At 36.4% G+C, this 15,984-nt stretch overlaps 2 protein-coding genes across 3 annotated transcripts in view; one reads left to right on the top strand and one right to left on the bottom strand.

The window, feature by feature from the left end:
- Positions 1-2,425, top strand: part of LOC138699580 (tetratricopeptide repeat protein 37) — a 40,834-nt gene extending 38,409 nt beyond the window's left edge. The window contains exon 18 of the mRNA XM_069825577.1: positions 1,895-2,425. Within this exon, the coding sequence (XP_069681678.1) occupies positions 1,895-2,188 (294 nt within the window). The 3' untranslated portion in view covers positions 2,189-2,425. The remainder of the gene's footprint in view (positions 1-1,894) is intronic.
- An 800-nt stretch (positions 2,426-3,225) lies between these two features.
- Positions 3,226-15,899, bottom strand: LOC138699582 (small ribosomal subunit protein mS27). 2 transcript variants are annotated; one of them, XM_069825584.1, is made up of 7 exons: positions 15,711-15,899; positions 10,024-10,113; positions 9,796-9,866; positions 8,854-9,106; positions 7,031-7,194; positions 5,401-5,622; positions 3,226-3,705 (listed from the first exon to the last, which is right to left on the bottom strand). In XM_069825584.1, the coding sequence occupies exons 1-7, from the start codon at positions 15,793-15,795 to the stop codon at positions 3,265-3,267; spliced, it is 1,326 nt and encodes a 441-aa protein (XP_069681685.1). In that variant the 5' UTR covers positions 15,796-15,899; the 3' UTR covers positions 3,226-3,264. The 2 variants fall into 2 exon arrangements, with proteins under 2 accessions (XP_069681685.1, XP_069681686.1); XM_069825585.1 differs by lacking the exon at positions 15,711-15,899 and adding an exon at positions 14,982-15,015.
- Positions 15,900-15,984: the final 85 nt, after the last annotated feature.

Genomic DNA, 15,984 nt, shown 5'->3' with positions numbered 1-15,984 from the left:
GCAGTGGGGGCTGGATAATACACCAGGCGGTGGAGGTGATTAGCCAGACAGTCATGAACGTCGCAACAGCTTCTCTTCTGAGCCATTCGGGGAGAGTGGAGTTTAGTGCGTCCTTCCAGTGTTTATCTTTAATTTGGTCCTCCAAACTCTTATGGAAACATTGTCTCACTCGACTGCTTATATTTGTAGATGCTCTATGGAATGGCAGCATGTTAGAATATGAAAGGGGGATAGTTGTTCCTTTCTTTGCTAGAAAGTCTGCTGTTTCATTCCCGGCAGTACCCAGTGAGAAGGTATCCATTGCAGATGTACAATTTTATTTAGTTTCTTATTTATGTGTACACTGACGGCTCCCAAATAGAAAAACACGGGCCCACTGGAGCCGGAATTCACTGTCAACTGTTCTCTACCTATCTTGCTCTAGGCAACAACCATACACCTTTTGATGGAGAAGTAAGAGCCATATGTACTGCTGTGAAACAACTGTTGTGCAGGTCCTTCCCATTTCCAAACATTGTCCTCCTCAGTGACTCAAAAGCAGCGATATCTGCAATTGGAAACTACTTACTACAACCAGAATTATATATCACATTTTAAGTTTTTCTTTTGAGGAATTAAACGTTTAAAATATTTGAGGGAAAGTTTAGTAAGATAGCAGAAAGCAGCATGTTGCATCAGACTGAATTGATTAGAATTCACGAGCTAGAATATTTATTCCACTGCTGGATCAGAACTTCTTGTTTCGGGTATGATCGTATGTTTTCGTGAAGCCTTCGTGAAAAAACAAATGAACCCTACTCATTTTTGGTAGCATAATTCGTTTATTGAAGATTATCTGCGAAATAGTATGTAGGCTATACAGAAAATTACAATTTAATAATATGAACGAAGAAAAGTTAATAAATTTAGTTCAGAATTATCTGCTATTGTATGACAAAACACAAAAGAATACAGTAATAATAACTATGCTTGTGTTAATGCTTGGAATGAAATAAGTAAATTAATGGAAACACCTCGTAAAATTAAAATTTAAAGAAGTGCTGCAGACCGAAATTTTGTTTCTCCTCTCAGAATATAGTCAAATAAAATGTAAAATACTCTGTGTGTACATTTATTTTTTTATAGTTAAAATATTATGAATCCAGTATTTCCTTTTCTTGTTTTGGATATTCATTTATTATTTTTTCCGCCTGTTCACATATCTGTGCTAAAGTTATTATGCGATCCATTTTAAACTGCAGCACGCTTTGATTCAGTTCCATTTGATTCCTCTAGATATGAGTAATAACAGATTTTTTGTTTTGATTCTTCTAAGTGGAAGTGGGCCTTCAGAGGTTGGATAAAATTCGGACAGGTTTAGGCAGGTGCATACCTTATCGGGTATGGACCTGGATTAGTAGGATCCTGGCCCAGCTGGGACATCTTACCTGAGTAAACCTGGCCGATGCAGACCTCTGCCAGACAGCTGCCTTGGATTTCTTGAATTTGTGCTATAAAGTGTTTACTGAATCTCAGCAAAGAATGCATACACTCTGGACCAAATAACCGAAAACTGAAGGTGCTCCTAAAGTCTTTGGTCCATGGAAATTTATTTAAATGTAATGAAGATAAGTTACTTCTTGAATTTATCCCCTTGACTGAAGATAGTAACAGAATTTTCTGTTTCACTTCAAGTAAAACTGACATTTTATTATTACATGGAAACGTCAGTGCACTCATTTTTGCAATTGTGATACTCAATGGTGATGATATGCTTTTAAAATAGTCAGTTTTTAGTGAACAAAATCTAACATCTTGTAATGCAAACGTGATAATGATTTTAAATATTTCTGTGAGCATTGAATTATCAGAATTATGTGTTTATGATTATAGCTTGATGTGTACTTGCTTGTAGGTGATGTCACTAGTAAGTTTGAGCCATCTGCTGGCCAGCAAGGCCAAGGACAGCTTGAGGAGCTCACAGAAGGCAGTACACATGTTCCCCGACATCCCCGAGAACTGGGTTGTACTCATAGCCTCATTCATGCCGTGGTGCATGCACCAGCGTTCGTCATCAGATACCGCGTGGCTCAAGAGACTCATCAGCCACGTGCGTCGAAAGCTGGATGCCTCACGTGAGATGAACAAGTGGCTCAGCAACCACGAACGGAAGGTGGCACTCCTTGTTGAAGGATTCAAGAGGCAGTGATCGAACTGAGCAGCGAAACGTAATTTTAATGAAATGACGAATCTTGGTATGAATCAGAGTTTTCAAATTGTCAGAAGCGTATGTTTTATTTTGAGACTTTATTTATTGTTAAACTGAACTGTAAACATAATGATGTAAACTTGCCCATAAAACTAGTATGGAATTTTGTCTTTCGCAATGAAAATGAACCATAAATACCAGAATATTAAAATAACATAAAGAAATCTGAAAAATGAAGTTACTGTATTTGCTGACATATAAAATGCATCCTCTTTTTTTTTGTACACATTTCTGAGTGAAAAATCTTTATCACTGAATACTATAGTGAACTTATAGTATTTCAAATATAAAATAATGCGTAGGTGTCCACTGCCGTGAAGTAATCATTTCACGTGATAAAACAAACTACATTTTTAGGTTAGGTCTCGTGAATCTTAAACTGTTTAGTCAAAGCAATGAATTTTATGTTTTCAGATAAAATACATTTTACAATTAGATCATACTAATCTACTAATTACCAACATAATGTGCGAGAGGTCCAGGAGGAAAATATGCTCTTTCACAAATTATTGAACCATTTAGAAAACAGCTCCCAACATAAAGATGAGATGTAGTAAATAAGTAAATAAGCAAGATATTATTGTTAATACTATAATAATAATAATAAATTTCACCTGTAATTAATCACGTAAAATATTATCGGAACAAATGGATAACTCATCTGCATCACATGCGTAGAGATAGAATCCCAAAAGTCATGCTCCACTAGATCTCTCAGTCGTCCAAAGAAGCGCTGGATTGAAAATTCAACTGTGAGATCGTAACAGGCCATATGGCCTAATACTTGAAGGGAAAAAAGAAGAAATTATCATAATTATAGTTCGTCAATTTATATTTCAGAGAAATTATATGAAGTGGAATGAAATTTCAGAAATGAGGTTGTCAGATGGGTGCTTTCTCTGCATACAAGCAGAAGTGTCGACAGAAATGGACGCTAATTTATGAATTGAATGTGAGAAGTAAAGAAAAACACACACTTAGCGATATGATTTATTTATTGCAATATATTAACTACATTAAACCTCAGGAGGAATATAATTTTCGTCTTTGGATTTGAAGGTCTTCCGCTTGCCAAAATAACGTCTGCGATAGAACTTCCTCTTCTTCTCAATGGCGAGCTCCCACTTCTCTTCATTGTCAAAGAAGAAGAGCACCTCCTCGTCCTTGCTGATGCGCTCCTTCTCAGCACGCACATTGCTGAGGCGCTGCTGTTTATCCAGCTCCTTCAGCTGTTGCTGCAGCAGGTCTTCCCGCAGTGTCTCCCACTCCTTGTACAATTTACACTGTGCAGCAATGGCTTCGCTCTCCTGCTTACTCACCTCGGACCTCACCTTGCTGACCACTGCTTCATGCAGGTCATCACCAATGACCTGACCCGCTGACTCAAGTTGTGTGAGCAGTGGCAACAATTCCTCGCGTATCTCACATTCCTCAAGCGAGGCTTTGAACATCTCGAGCTGAAAAAAAGCAATCGCACTAAATGAGATTTGAAGGTCGTACAGTAGGTTAGTTGTGGTGGGCATTTAAACCATGGGAATCTCCAATACAGACAATTGAAAATATGTTACATTGCAAACATCACTTTGTCAATGAAGAATTAATCTGTACTTCGATTGAAATTACTTCGTGATTGCACCAGAGGTATGTTCACAGGAAGTTACCAAATCATGGCCCATTATGAGTTGTGACGTAGTAGCGTTGCTGGTTCATTTTGTGGACAAAGCCACGCTTGTTCGTATTTCTGTTTTGTCTTCTGGTTGGCTTGTGCGTACCAGTTCCCAGCTAACGTAAATGAGTGTGTTCTCTTTTGTTATGTAGTTATTATTGGTACTGTTTTAGTTCAATTCACTGCTAAATCCATTATTGTTTCGTTGTTGTATTTATTTGTTTATTTATTACAGCTTGATTCAGGGATTTTGGGCCCTGCAAAAAGTAAGTAGATAGACTAAGAGCAAGTTATTCATCACTACTAGTGAGCTGGGTCGCACAGGTCAAGCGGCGCAGTCATAACACCTAACACTTCCCTCTTATTATGTCGTGGTACCCTCCGTCTTAAAACACAATATTCTTCTACACGTCCCATTACTAACCTCTACATCTGTTGACTAAACAATGTCATGATGATTTTTATTTTCTTGACATGAGTGTCCCTCAGCTACGAGCATAGATATTATTGTTATTCTCTCTTCCCTCTTCCCCTCTTATGCACGTTTTTGATTAAATTGCTTTCATATGACGCAAAACACAGCTCGCTCACTAGCCAAACAACCAAGGACAAGGGCCAATAATGCTGTGAATCGAGCTGTACCAATGTTTGTTTTGTAATTTTGTTCTCGTGGCATGATGTTTAGTTTTGAAAGACACTGACAGATAACACGTGTGCATTCAGTACTAAAAGAATGAAATGTATGGTAACATGTATTCAATGCCTTACCCACTTCACTTACGTGATTCGGGTTCCGCATATTATGGATAGATGGCAAGTTGCACACCACTTCAGAGGGCCACGCTATGCATGGTGTGTAACTGTGTGGAGAGTTATGTGGTGTACTAGGGTGAGTATATATGTAAGTGTAGTGTAGGGAATGAGTGAGTGATAGAGATGAGGAAGGGAGAAGCGGAAACCCAGTGCCGGCATATAGTCTACTCCTGTTGAATAGCACCAAGGGGACCAGCAGGCTTAAATCCCCATCTGACAGATGAATCACCACTATCAACAGTGACCTATGCCTTCTCTTAAGATGCACTGCGGAGAGATTTGGAATTTAACCCAGGTATATTGGTGATTAATCTAGATGTATGGCTGCAGGATGCATCAGTATTTTAATCAAAGTATACTCAGTTGAGTAAATTACACACAGGTGAGTTGATATGGAAGTTAAAATTGAAGTAGTAACCTGCATTTTCTTGCAGATATATGATGCCACCATGACAAACATCAAGTTTTATTAGAATGCTAGCAGCTGTCTTATTAATGAAGTAAAAATGCTTTCACTTAGAATATTTGTAAAGTGTAATGGAAGACCTTAAAATGTCCAAAAACTTACAAAATGCATGTTTTACTTTTATTTATTTAAATTGGTATAGAGTAAGTATTTTAATCTGCAAAAAGTACGTGTATATTTCGAGAATTCCACAGAAATACATCTTACCCCATCCCTGAATATTGCAGGTCCTTGTCCCTGGAGAACTGCCTTGGCTTTGTCCCACTTGCGGTACAGTCCCCAGCCAACCAATTCGTAAGTGCGTCCTATAGAATCTGGGAAGACGGTGCCCAGTGATGCAAGAGTCTTCCCCACCAGCAGCTTCGGTTCCTTCAGATCGAAGTGATCATCAAAGTAGGGATTGCGCAGGTACTTGACTCTCACTTTAATCTGTTGACAACACAATCATTTTAGTACTTGGAATGTCTTTCACTTCACTGTATCCAGGTCAACATTGCCAATTTAGTTTTTTTTCCTCACTAAATCTAGCTTTTTCGAAGTTTAGCTTAGAGAAAAAAAATATCATTCCCATTTAGTACAAATTTTCCTTCCTTTAGCAGAAGAGAAAGTATTATTACTAATTTAGAAGGTGTATTAAGATATGTTGTTTTGTTGTTTAGTCAATTGTCCAAAGACAGGTGTGAACTTCACAAATGATACATACCAGGCGCTACTTATGAGGCAACTAAGGCAGGAGGTAATGGAGTAATAATAATAATAATTATTATTATTATTTATTTAATCTGGCAGAGCTAAGGCCAGTAGGCCTTCTCTTCCGCCCAGCCAGACTCTAATTCTAATTGGATACAATTGCTTACACAGATATTACATTAATATCTAGACCATAAAACAACATGAAAGTAAATAATGAAAGTTGGATAAGTAATGTTAGTGTGACAATAATAAACATTGGTAAGAAATAGTTATAATAATAATAATAATATAATAATAATAATAATAATAATGAAATAATTTATATATTTATCTGTTATTTATATATATATAAACCATTAAACATTGAGAAACCTGAAACAGCTATTATTGTTAAATTTCATTAGCCTATTCTTAAATTGGTTTCATGTCTGACAGTCCCTGACATTACTCGGTAGGGAATTCCAAAGCCGAGGAACAGCCACAGTGAAAGAAGATGAATATGAAGATGTTCGGTGGGAGAGAATGGATAATATTACTAAGTATTAAGTTCAAATTTTAAATCGAACTAGCTAGTCATTTTCGTTTCATGAATGTTGTTAGCTTCTTCAAAGACAAATGATACTGTCACGAAAGAAAATTCAACCTGACAACTAGAAAATCATTTTAATCCACTAGCATATATGTTGAAATATAGGAAAAATGGTTAGGTTTCTGGAAAACGTGATTTATCATTACTGCAGGTGAAAGAAATTATACAACCTTAAAACTTCGATATTCATTTATGTACAGACCCCAGAATCAAAATTCAGGTGGCCCAAATTTTGTTTCTGAGTCTGTACATTCGGTATACAACTGAACTGTTAGACCGATCATAAAAGGATAATGTTGTCCAACATTATTGTGTACTTAATTTGTGTTTATTCCACATATTTGCTATCTAGTTGATTTGTTACTACTCGTAAGATGAAACCCACTCAAGCAATACTCATTCCCTTCGTTATATCCACATACACAACACTCAAACCTGTTTCACTGATAAAAACAATGAATATACTATAATAGGTATTGCAATTGTTCCATGAAATATAATTTATTACAAGTCTAATATGAGTATGTAACACTAATCAATTAATAAACTATGCACCTCTTCGCCGTCATCTTCAACCTCCTCTGTCTTGCTTGGATCTTCCCATGGTGTCGATTCAGGGTTTCTGAGGTACATATGACAAGAGTAAAGGGCAAGATGGGATGTGATACAGTGTGACCAATCCTCCTGCAGCATGTGCAGCACTCCAACCTTGGCAGCGCCTGTGAACATACAGTTTCTCAAGCTTAGATGTCATGATGTCTAATGAATGGGAATCAAACTTTTCAAAACTAAGCTCTAGAAATTCCGCATTTACTCGCGTAATTTCCTCCCTCCAGTAATTTTCCCAATAGGATTTTTAGGACATGTTTTTCAGAATTTTATTTTCCTAGAGTAATTCCCTCCTTTTACATTAAATAAAACTAGACACTTCTTTTCCTTTCAAGTAGGTAGGTCTTTCGTGGAGATTTCAAGTTTCGAAAACAAGGATGGGAAACCTAAGATCTTTCTATACTCATTCCTTCTATAATGAAAATGCTCTGATGACATGGAAAATGATCTAGATTCGTTGTCTGTTGAAAATAGTGAAGTGTAGAATACATGTACGTTTATTTTTTTACGTAATTAACATTTTTATATAAATGTGCTACACACAACGTTTTAACACCATGATTTGAGATCAATCAAGGTCAGGCTACCTGCACTAGAACTGAAATACACTTTACAAAGAAAACTACAAAATTGTTCAGAATTACTCAAATTATATGTACAGTATATATTTGTAGCTATAACGTGAACATGTTATAAAACTCGTATTTACATGTTTTTAAAAAACTAATCTCGGGAAAATAGCTTTCCACCTCGCCTTGTTTGCTAAAGTCCTTGGAGAACAATATAATTTCGTATCGGCATTTCTTTTGCAGCCCAGTGTAATATCAATACTTAGCACGGCACACTAACCCACACTATCGGATGCAATAAAGAATCTCAGTTATTCTGTTACCTTTTGTAATAAAATAATGACGAAACTATGATGTAGTTCTATACGATATACACGATGTATATACCGGGTGTTCATTTCAAAGTGTATCATGACGTCACTGTTGTGAGTCAGCGATTTGAAGCGAGTTTCAGCTTTTCATGTCAGAGAAGTTGCCTATTAATCAAGGCGTTCAATCTGAACTTGAGAACGTGTACGGTATAACTTGAACGTCGTAGCAACAGATGGCGGTCTGTATGGTCTGTGTTCTACCATAACCTCTTTCGAACTGTATTTTGCGCGGGCAAATCGTCGCAGGGTATTTGTTATCATCGATTGCGTACGGCAACATTCCACAGTACAAATCAAATGCTCCGTGTCCATGTTGACCGTCGAAGTTAATGTCAACAAATACATAAGTAATCGTCTTAACCCTCTCCCCATATCCCGACAGTAAGAAAAAAACTTACCTCAGTATACTTTTCCAAACAGTTCACATTCCTGCCACTACCGGCGTTACCGTACGTATCGGTAAGTACTCTTCAGAATGAACGCCGTACTTGCTAGGCAACTTCTCTGGCATATAGGTAATACGCCTCTGCGGAAGTGTAGGAAGATTGAATTTTCTAGGCTCATCGGCTAGCCACATGACAGCATACAGTGAGCCATGACACATTTTGAATTGCATACCCAGTAGTGATTATTAGTCAGGAATTTACACAGATTTATAAGTGAGCTGTTCACTGTATAAATATAAGGCAGTTAAACGTCTGTATACGAGTCTTTATTAGTAAGATTGTTAGTACTGAAATTGACTATCTACATCACCTGTCATGCCAATGCACTTATTTAGTGAGTTTTAGAATTGCTGGAATTACTTATTGAGATGGCAGTAGTGGACCTGTGTAGTTGTGCTGTTTGAGGAAGGTGTCCATGAGCAGGCCAGAACAGTAGTCATCAGGGAACACACCGTAGTTGAGTCTGTCATCAAGGATGCGCAGCAGCTCATCATGCCTGCCCAGCGCCAGGTAGGTGCGCACAACACTGTGTGATGTAGAGGGTAGCATGTCCGTTGTGCTGGCACTGAGTCGCAGCTTGTGCAGCAGGTCATCTAGCTCATCAAGGTTCTCCTCATCTTGCACAGCATTTGCGAACTGTTGCAAAATTTCAAAATTTTCTCAAAAGTTATTTATCAATTGCTACATTCAGACTCTCTCCAATTAATTCAAATTTCGAACATATTTTCTCGAATATAAGCTTCCTTTTCATGCAACCTTACTTTTCAAGAACCAAAATAAAAAACGTATTTTGCATCATAAAAGATTAAATGTATTTGTTTGAATATAAGATTTTTTTACATAGCATCTACTTCAATCTTTAAGATCCAAATTAGAGTCAATTCGCCAAAAACTGAGCAAAAATGATCATTTTTATTAACACACTTATGAGACATATTGCAATTCTAACTTGTAAAATGCAACTGATAACTACGGCCAGGAAGTTCATGCCCTAAAAGCTACTAAATATGCATGAAAGAACTTCAAAATATGACTGATCCATAGTCATACAGACAGCTGTATGTAGCAATCTCGATGAGTAGGCTTCGTCTCACCTGATAACGAAAATAGAACCAATTTTCAAAGTGTCATGAAACTATATTTTATCACTAGCAATGGAAAAAGTTCACTACTCTCTATCAACAAATATTGATTATGTTTCTTTCTGAGTATAGGTAAATGGGCACAAAATGTCCTGGGAGTCCCCTCAACTGAACTACATAATCTAGAATTTTAACCTTTTCGGAAAAATCATGATCAATAAATGAACACTGCATTAATCTTACCAGATCAATATCTATAGCGCTCACTTTTCCTGTATTCTGGTACTTGTTATCCAGATCCTGATACAGTTCATCTAAAAAGAAACACAACATGTGATAATTTACTCTAAAAAAATTGAAATGGAATTTAAGGAAATCCCAATGTTTGTGTGAAACATCTACACTCGAATTAAGAGTAAATAAAATACGCGTATGTACATTCTTTAACACTACACTGTATATCACTCTTACCTAACTTCATGTTTTGAAAGATAGGTGCCTGCCGTCTCCTTTCCCATTCTTCTCGACATCTATACTCGTCTGACAGAAAAAATCGCTTTTCTGCAAAGTAATACAATTGCCTACATTAGTCAAGTACATATGAACTAACTTTTCGTCCCCTTACAAGTCGACTGGGAAGAAAAAATGATAAATATTTTTTTAATGGTGTTTCGTATGTGAAACAGAGTTCATTGTCATTCAGAATATGCAGAAAAATTGGTTATTCCTGAATCTTTCAATTTTAAATTTTTCTTTCCTCGAAAAACCTAAGTTTTAAATATTCACTATATAATTATGACACTAGAGTACTCCATGTCATTAGCATTAAATTCATTACAGGGATCCCATTAAACAAGAACACAAATAGAGACAAATGGCATTTTCTGAATATTTCCTACATGAATCAATTACTTTATCTGCAGCTGTATCTCCATAAATATAATGAATACATGTAGCTGTTTATATTACAATGAAATTAAGATGTCTCTCTAGATGAAATTAGTCAAAGTAGCATACATGACAGGGAATATAATGCAAGTTAATCATGGGAGCCTTCATGATTAGGGCTGACTCAACTACTCTGGTAATTTTCTTCACCTAACCCCGCAAGAAAGAAAGAGACTAGGATAGGATAGGATAGGATAGGATAGGATAGGATATAATATAGGAGTGACAATACAGACAGTAGGAGAAAGCGACCTTTTCTTGAAAATAACCATAAGTTACTGTCTTATTTAAATCTGCCCTCTATCATATAGGCTTATACATTCACATTCAAGATTGAATACGAGTAGATACTTCACATGTGATAGAGGTATGCCGAGTTTTGTGACAAGTTAGAGGGTTTGATGCAAGGTTAGCTAGCCTAGGCTAATTGACAGGCCGGGGTATGTAATAAATAGCCCTGAGGTCTGTGACAGATAGCTTTATTATAGCTGTCTACAGAATGTTAGAAAAGCCGCAGTAATTCGGAAATGACTTCAATTTAAATTTTACGAACGATACCCATATAGATTTTGTTAAATAAATGATTTCGGGTGTTTCTTGTATATTGCTATCTGCTGATTCCAAAAATGAAGTCAGAAATTTTCCATCACCATTTTTTTTTAATTTTGAAAATGATTCTTTTCCTGTTTATTAGCATTTGTGGTATATGACATGCTGATTAGAAGGAGTATTTTACATTTATATTTCATTCCATTGTGTCAACAATTGACTTATAACGTTTGGTAATTGTTGCCTGTGAATTCACGAATATCAACAATTACATTTCCCTCACAGAACTGTGATTGTAAGGTAAAGTTCCCAGATGAATAGACGCTTCCTTTAAAGAAATAACTTAAACTTGTGCTGTCTTCCGTTGTCAATTGAATTGTGATAGAAGTGTATATATTGTACCTAATAGTGCATAAAATGTTGTTTTATTTAACGACACTCGCAACTGCAGAGGTTATATCAGCGTTGCCGGATGTGCCAGAATTTTGTCCTAATAGTGCATTACAAAGTGTTTCTTCTTCTTCTTCTTCTTCTTCTTTGGCACTACGGCCCTTGTAGTCTAGCCTTGGCCTCCCTTAGGAGCCTTCTGCCTCCATCTTCTCAAGCCTAGAGTCCTTAAATCTTCCTCCACTCCATCCAACCATCTTAGTTTCTGTCTGCCAATATTGCGCCTGCCTTCTGGTTTTGTGTTTAGAATTTTTTTTGGTATTTTCTGATCATTCATCCTGATTACATGTCCTAACCATTCCAACCTACGGGCTTTGATTTCAGCAACAATATCTGGAGATTTATATTGAGTTTTCAGTTCTGTATTATATCTAATTCTCCAGTGCCCATTCTCATATTTAGGACCATAGATTTTCCTTAGAATTTTCCTTTCCCATGTCATCAGTTGTTGTTCCATTTTCTTCGACAGAGTCCAAGTTTCACTGCCATAAAGCACAACTGGTCTTACGACTGTTTTATATAATGTAAGTTTTGCTTTTTTACTTATGCATCTTGCTCTCAAAGTTTTGTTAAGGGCTCTCAAGCATCTATTTCCCCCAGCAATTTTTTGCCTCATATCCGCATCTGCAGTGTTTTCTTGGGTAATTAGAACTCCTAGATATTTAAAAGAATCTACTTCCTCATATTTCTGTCCATTTATTATAATATCTTTATTACAAACGCCACTTGGTCTTATGTTTCTCATATATTTAGTTTTCTCTTTATTAATTTTTAACCCCATGTGCTCTGCTTCTATTTGAATTTGGTTTACTATTTCATTTAGCACTCTAAGAGATCTACTCATGACCACAATATCATCCGCATAGGCCATGCACTGTCTGGTCCTATTAAATATGGTACCATTAAAATTTATATCAATGTTCCTAATGACTTTTTCAAGGCCGATATTAAACAGAATTGTAGATAAGGAGTCTCCTTGCCTCACCCCATTTACTGTTAAGAATTTATCAGATAGTTTTGTTTGTATCTTTACCTTATTATATATTTTGGAGAGGGTTATTTTTGTTAAATTTACCAATTTGGTAGGGATACCAAATTCTCTCATAGCCTCCAGAATTTTAAATCGATTCATGTTATCAAATGCCTGCTTAAAGTCTATAAAAAGCATATGTATGGGGATATTATATTCACTTGTCTTCTCTAAACACTGTTTGATTGTGAATATGTGATCGGTTGTACTTCGTCCTTTCCTAAAACCACACTGATATTCACCCAGGAATTCATCTGTATATGCTTTAATATAATTAGATACTATATTTGTAAAAATCTTATATGTAACATTCAGCAGTGAGATTCCTCGGAAATTGTTACAGTCCAGCTTGCTGCCCTTTTTGTGTATGGGGCATATCAGGGCTGTTCTCCATTCATCAGGAATTTCTTCTTTGTTCCAAATCGCTAATATTAATTCATATATGTAGGTCCAGAGACGCTTTCTTACAAAGTGTTTAGTGTATAAGAAACATCTCTCGAAAGTGTCTTAATGACAGAAACAACTTCTGTTACGTGTGTGGTGAGCTCACTTTAAAAGCGGAGAGGCGAAATTTTACTCCTTTGAAGAGCTTATGACTGTTATTTTAACAACAAAATAGACCAGAACAAGACATGGGCCCCGGAAATCTGGTGTACCAAATGTGTAACACTACTAACTGATTGGTTAAAAGGATCCCGTCATATGCCTTTTGCAGTCCCTATGATATGGCACGAACCTAAGGATCATTTGACAGACTGCTACTTCTGCTTGACAAATATTTCTGGAATAAGTTCGAAGTCTAAACACACTGTTAAATATCCATCTTTAGATTCAGCAATTCGACCGGTGCTTCATGGGCCAGGACTTCCCATACCAACTTCACCAGATGACATAACATTGACTGAAGTAATTCAAAGTGTTCCTGATGTTCAGAATGAATTACAGAATGATCCAAATTTTGTGGAAGATGATACTATAAATGAACCTCACTTTCTAACACACGAGGATTTAAATGATTAGGTTCGGGATCTTGGTTTAAGTAAAAGCAAGGCAGAATTACTCGCCTCAAGATAAGGCTGGAAGCTGCTGCAGTGTGACACCAAATAAGTTTATTCCGCCAACGCTAAAAAAAATTTGAGCATTTGTTTTCTAAAGAGGAGGACCTTGTTTTCTGCAATGATGGTGAGAATTTGTTCGAGTCCCTGGGTGTTGAGCATAAACCTGAGGATTGGCATTTGTTCATAAACTCCTCGAAAACAAGTTTTAAAGGAGTCTTACAACATAATGGAAACACAAATATCCATCCATTCCCTTATCCCATGCAGTTGGTATGAAGGAAAATAGATAAGAATATGAAGCTCTTACTATCCACTATCAAGTATGACAATTTTTCTTGGCAGATATGTGGGGATTTGAAGGTAATAGCTATCTTACTTGGGTTACAGCTTAGCTATACTAAATTTTGCTACTTCTTGTGCAAGTCGAATAGCAGAGATAAAAGTAATCATTATGTAAAAAAACTGGCCAAACAGGGAATCACTTAATCCAGGACAAGAAAATGTTCTTCACCAACCACTTCTAAGTTCTGAAAAAATCTTATTGCCTCCACTGCATATCAAACTAGGCTTAATTGAGAATTTTGTGAAAGCAATGGATCGTGATGGGAGTGCATTTATCTTTCTGAAAAATAGTTCCCAAGAATCAGTGAAGCTGAACTAATATAAAGAATATTTGTTGGCCCTCAAATAAGGTAACTGATAAAAGATACGCAATTTGAAAACCAGTTAAATGTGCAAGAAGCAGCTGCATGGTTGTCTTTCAAAAAAGTTGTCACAAACTTTCTAGAAAACTTCAGGTCTGAGAACTACAGAGAACTTGTCAGTGAGATGATTGAGAACTACAAGATCATGGGATGTAATATGTCTTTAAAAATACACTTTCTTGATTTCTTCCCTGAAAACCTAAAGGCTATGACAACACGGGGAGCATTTACACAGTACATCATGGAAATGGAAAAGAGCTACCAGGGTAAATGGTGTCCAAATATGTTGGCAGACTACTGTTGGACACTGAAAGATGTTCCTCAAGCGAAGTACAGCCGAAAATCTACTTCACATACATTTTAGGTCAGTAAATGTAATTTCAGCTAAGATGATATAATACTATAATGCATAGACACAAAAATTGTTTTTCATGAGATTACTCTAAAACCCTGGGTGATGGAAAAGTTCTGTAAAAATATTTGAAATCAGCATCAAAAAATCACTTAGAATCGCCCATTGTTTCCCTTTTAACACACAAAAGTTTAAATTTTGTTGACCAGTGTTATTAGTGTTTTATTACTTCAAAACATCACACTGACACTTCAACAGTAGGGCCTACGAATGAAGACAGCGAATTAGATACATGGTGAGTATAAAAATGACATATATTTGTGTGTTAATGCTTCCTCTACCTGTAAAGACTATATCCATTGCATATACAATATAAACGGAGATTTATAGCAGGGGAGGACTTGTCCCCCCGCTACCCCATCCCCCAATATTCCTTCGCCATAAGCCCTCTATATTATACCTAAACCGCCAAAACCCAACATAATGCATAACAAACATGGATACGAGTATCAGGATTAATAATGCCTACGAGATGTAAGAGTAGCCCAAAAGTGGCATATGTGAACAGCTGGAGATTTTACGTAATTAGGGCCTATCTTACACCCGCTCCGGTATTGTGCACTTAAAACCAGAAATTGATGGAGCACTGTCTGATTGGAAGTCCCATCTGGTCCGAATCACCCTTCATCCCCTCCCTTCCTAATCCTCCTCACATAACCATGGGACAACTAGCGGTATCAACATTGTTAGAGGATGTGAATAACTGCTGTTTGCGTGTTTTGGGAAAGCCTGATTTAATTCCCAATATGTTCAATCAATTTAAGAGAGCTGTGTATTTTGGCAATAAATTATTGAAAGAATTTTTTTGTTTTGTCTTTAAATGTGCTGAAATTTGATCCGAACAAATGCAATTGTAGTGTTTTTTTTTACTGTTTGATTTTAACAATGTATATTTTATGATTTCCATTATTCTTTGTAATTTACCGACCTCACAAGTTGGAGAAGACATTAATTAAAAATAATAAAAAATTAGGTTATGTTAGCCTATATTGTGCTCCATATATACATACTAAGCGAAATATATTTCACGCCTGAAATGTCAAGAATTCTTTTTTGCCTGACTGACAGTCTTGCAATTGTAATAGCCTTCCACATGATATATTATTAATTTCGCTTTAACTATTTCACAAACAAGAACAGCACTCTTCACACATTACGGTAACTTAACCCCAAACGTAAACAAAATGCAGCTGTTTCAGCAGAACCAACTCTGTGATTTTTTTTAATTGTATATGTACACAACGGTATACAATGTGGGCAGAATGTAAATGCTGAGAATTATGT

This window comes from Periplaneta americana, chromosome 5 (genome assembly GCF_040183065.1).
Source record: "Periplaneta americana isolate PAMFEO1 chromosome 5, P.americana_PAMFEO1_priV1, whole genome shotgun sequence".
Lineage (NCBI taxonomy): Eukaryota > Metazoa > Arthropoda > Insecta > Blattodea > Blattidae > Periplaneta > Periplaneta americana.
This window is presented reverse-complemented; position numbering and strand designations above follow the sequence as displayed.

Coding starts and splice junctions, on each gene's coding strand:
- LOC138699582 (XM_069825584.1), bottom strand. CDS start 15,795: ATGTGGAAGGCTATTACAATTGCAAGACTGTCAGTCAGGCAAAAAAGA. Junction 7,195..8,853: donor CAAACAGCACAACTACACAG/GTCCACTACTGC, acceptor GTATGTTCACAG/GCGCTGCCAAGGTTGGAGTG. Junction 5,623..7,030: donor TTGAAGATGACGGCGAAGAG/GTGCATAGTTTA, acceptor TGTTGTCAACAG/ATTAAAGTGAGAGTCAAGTA.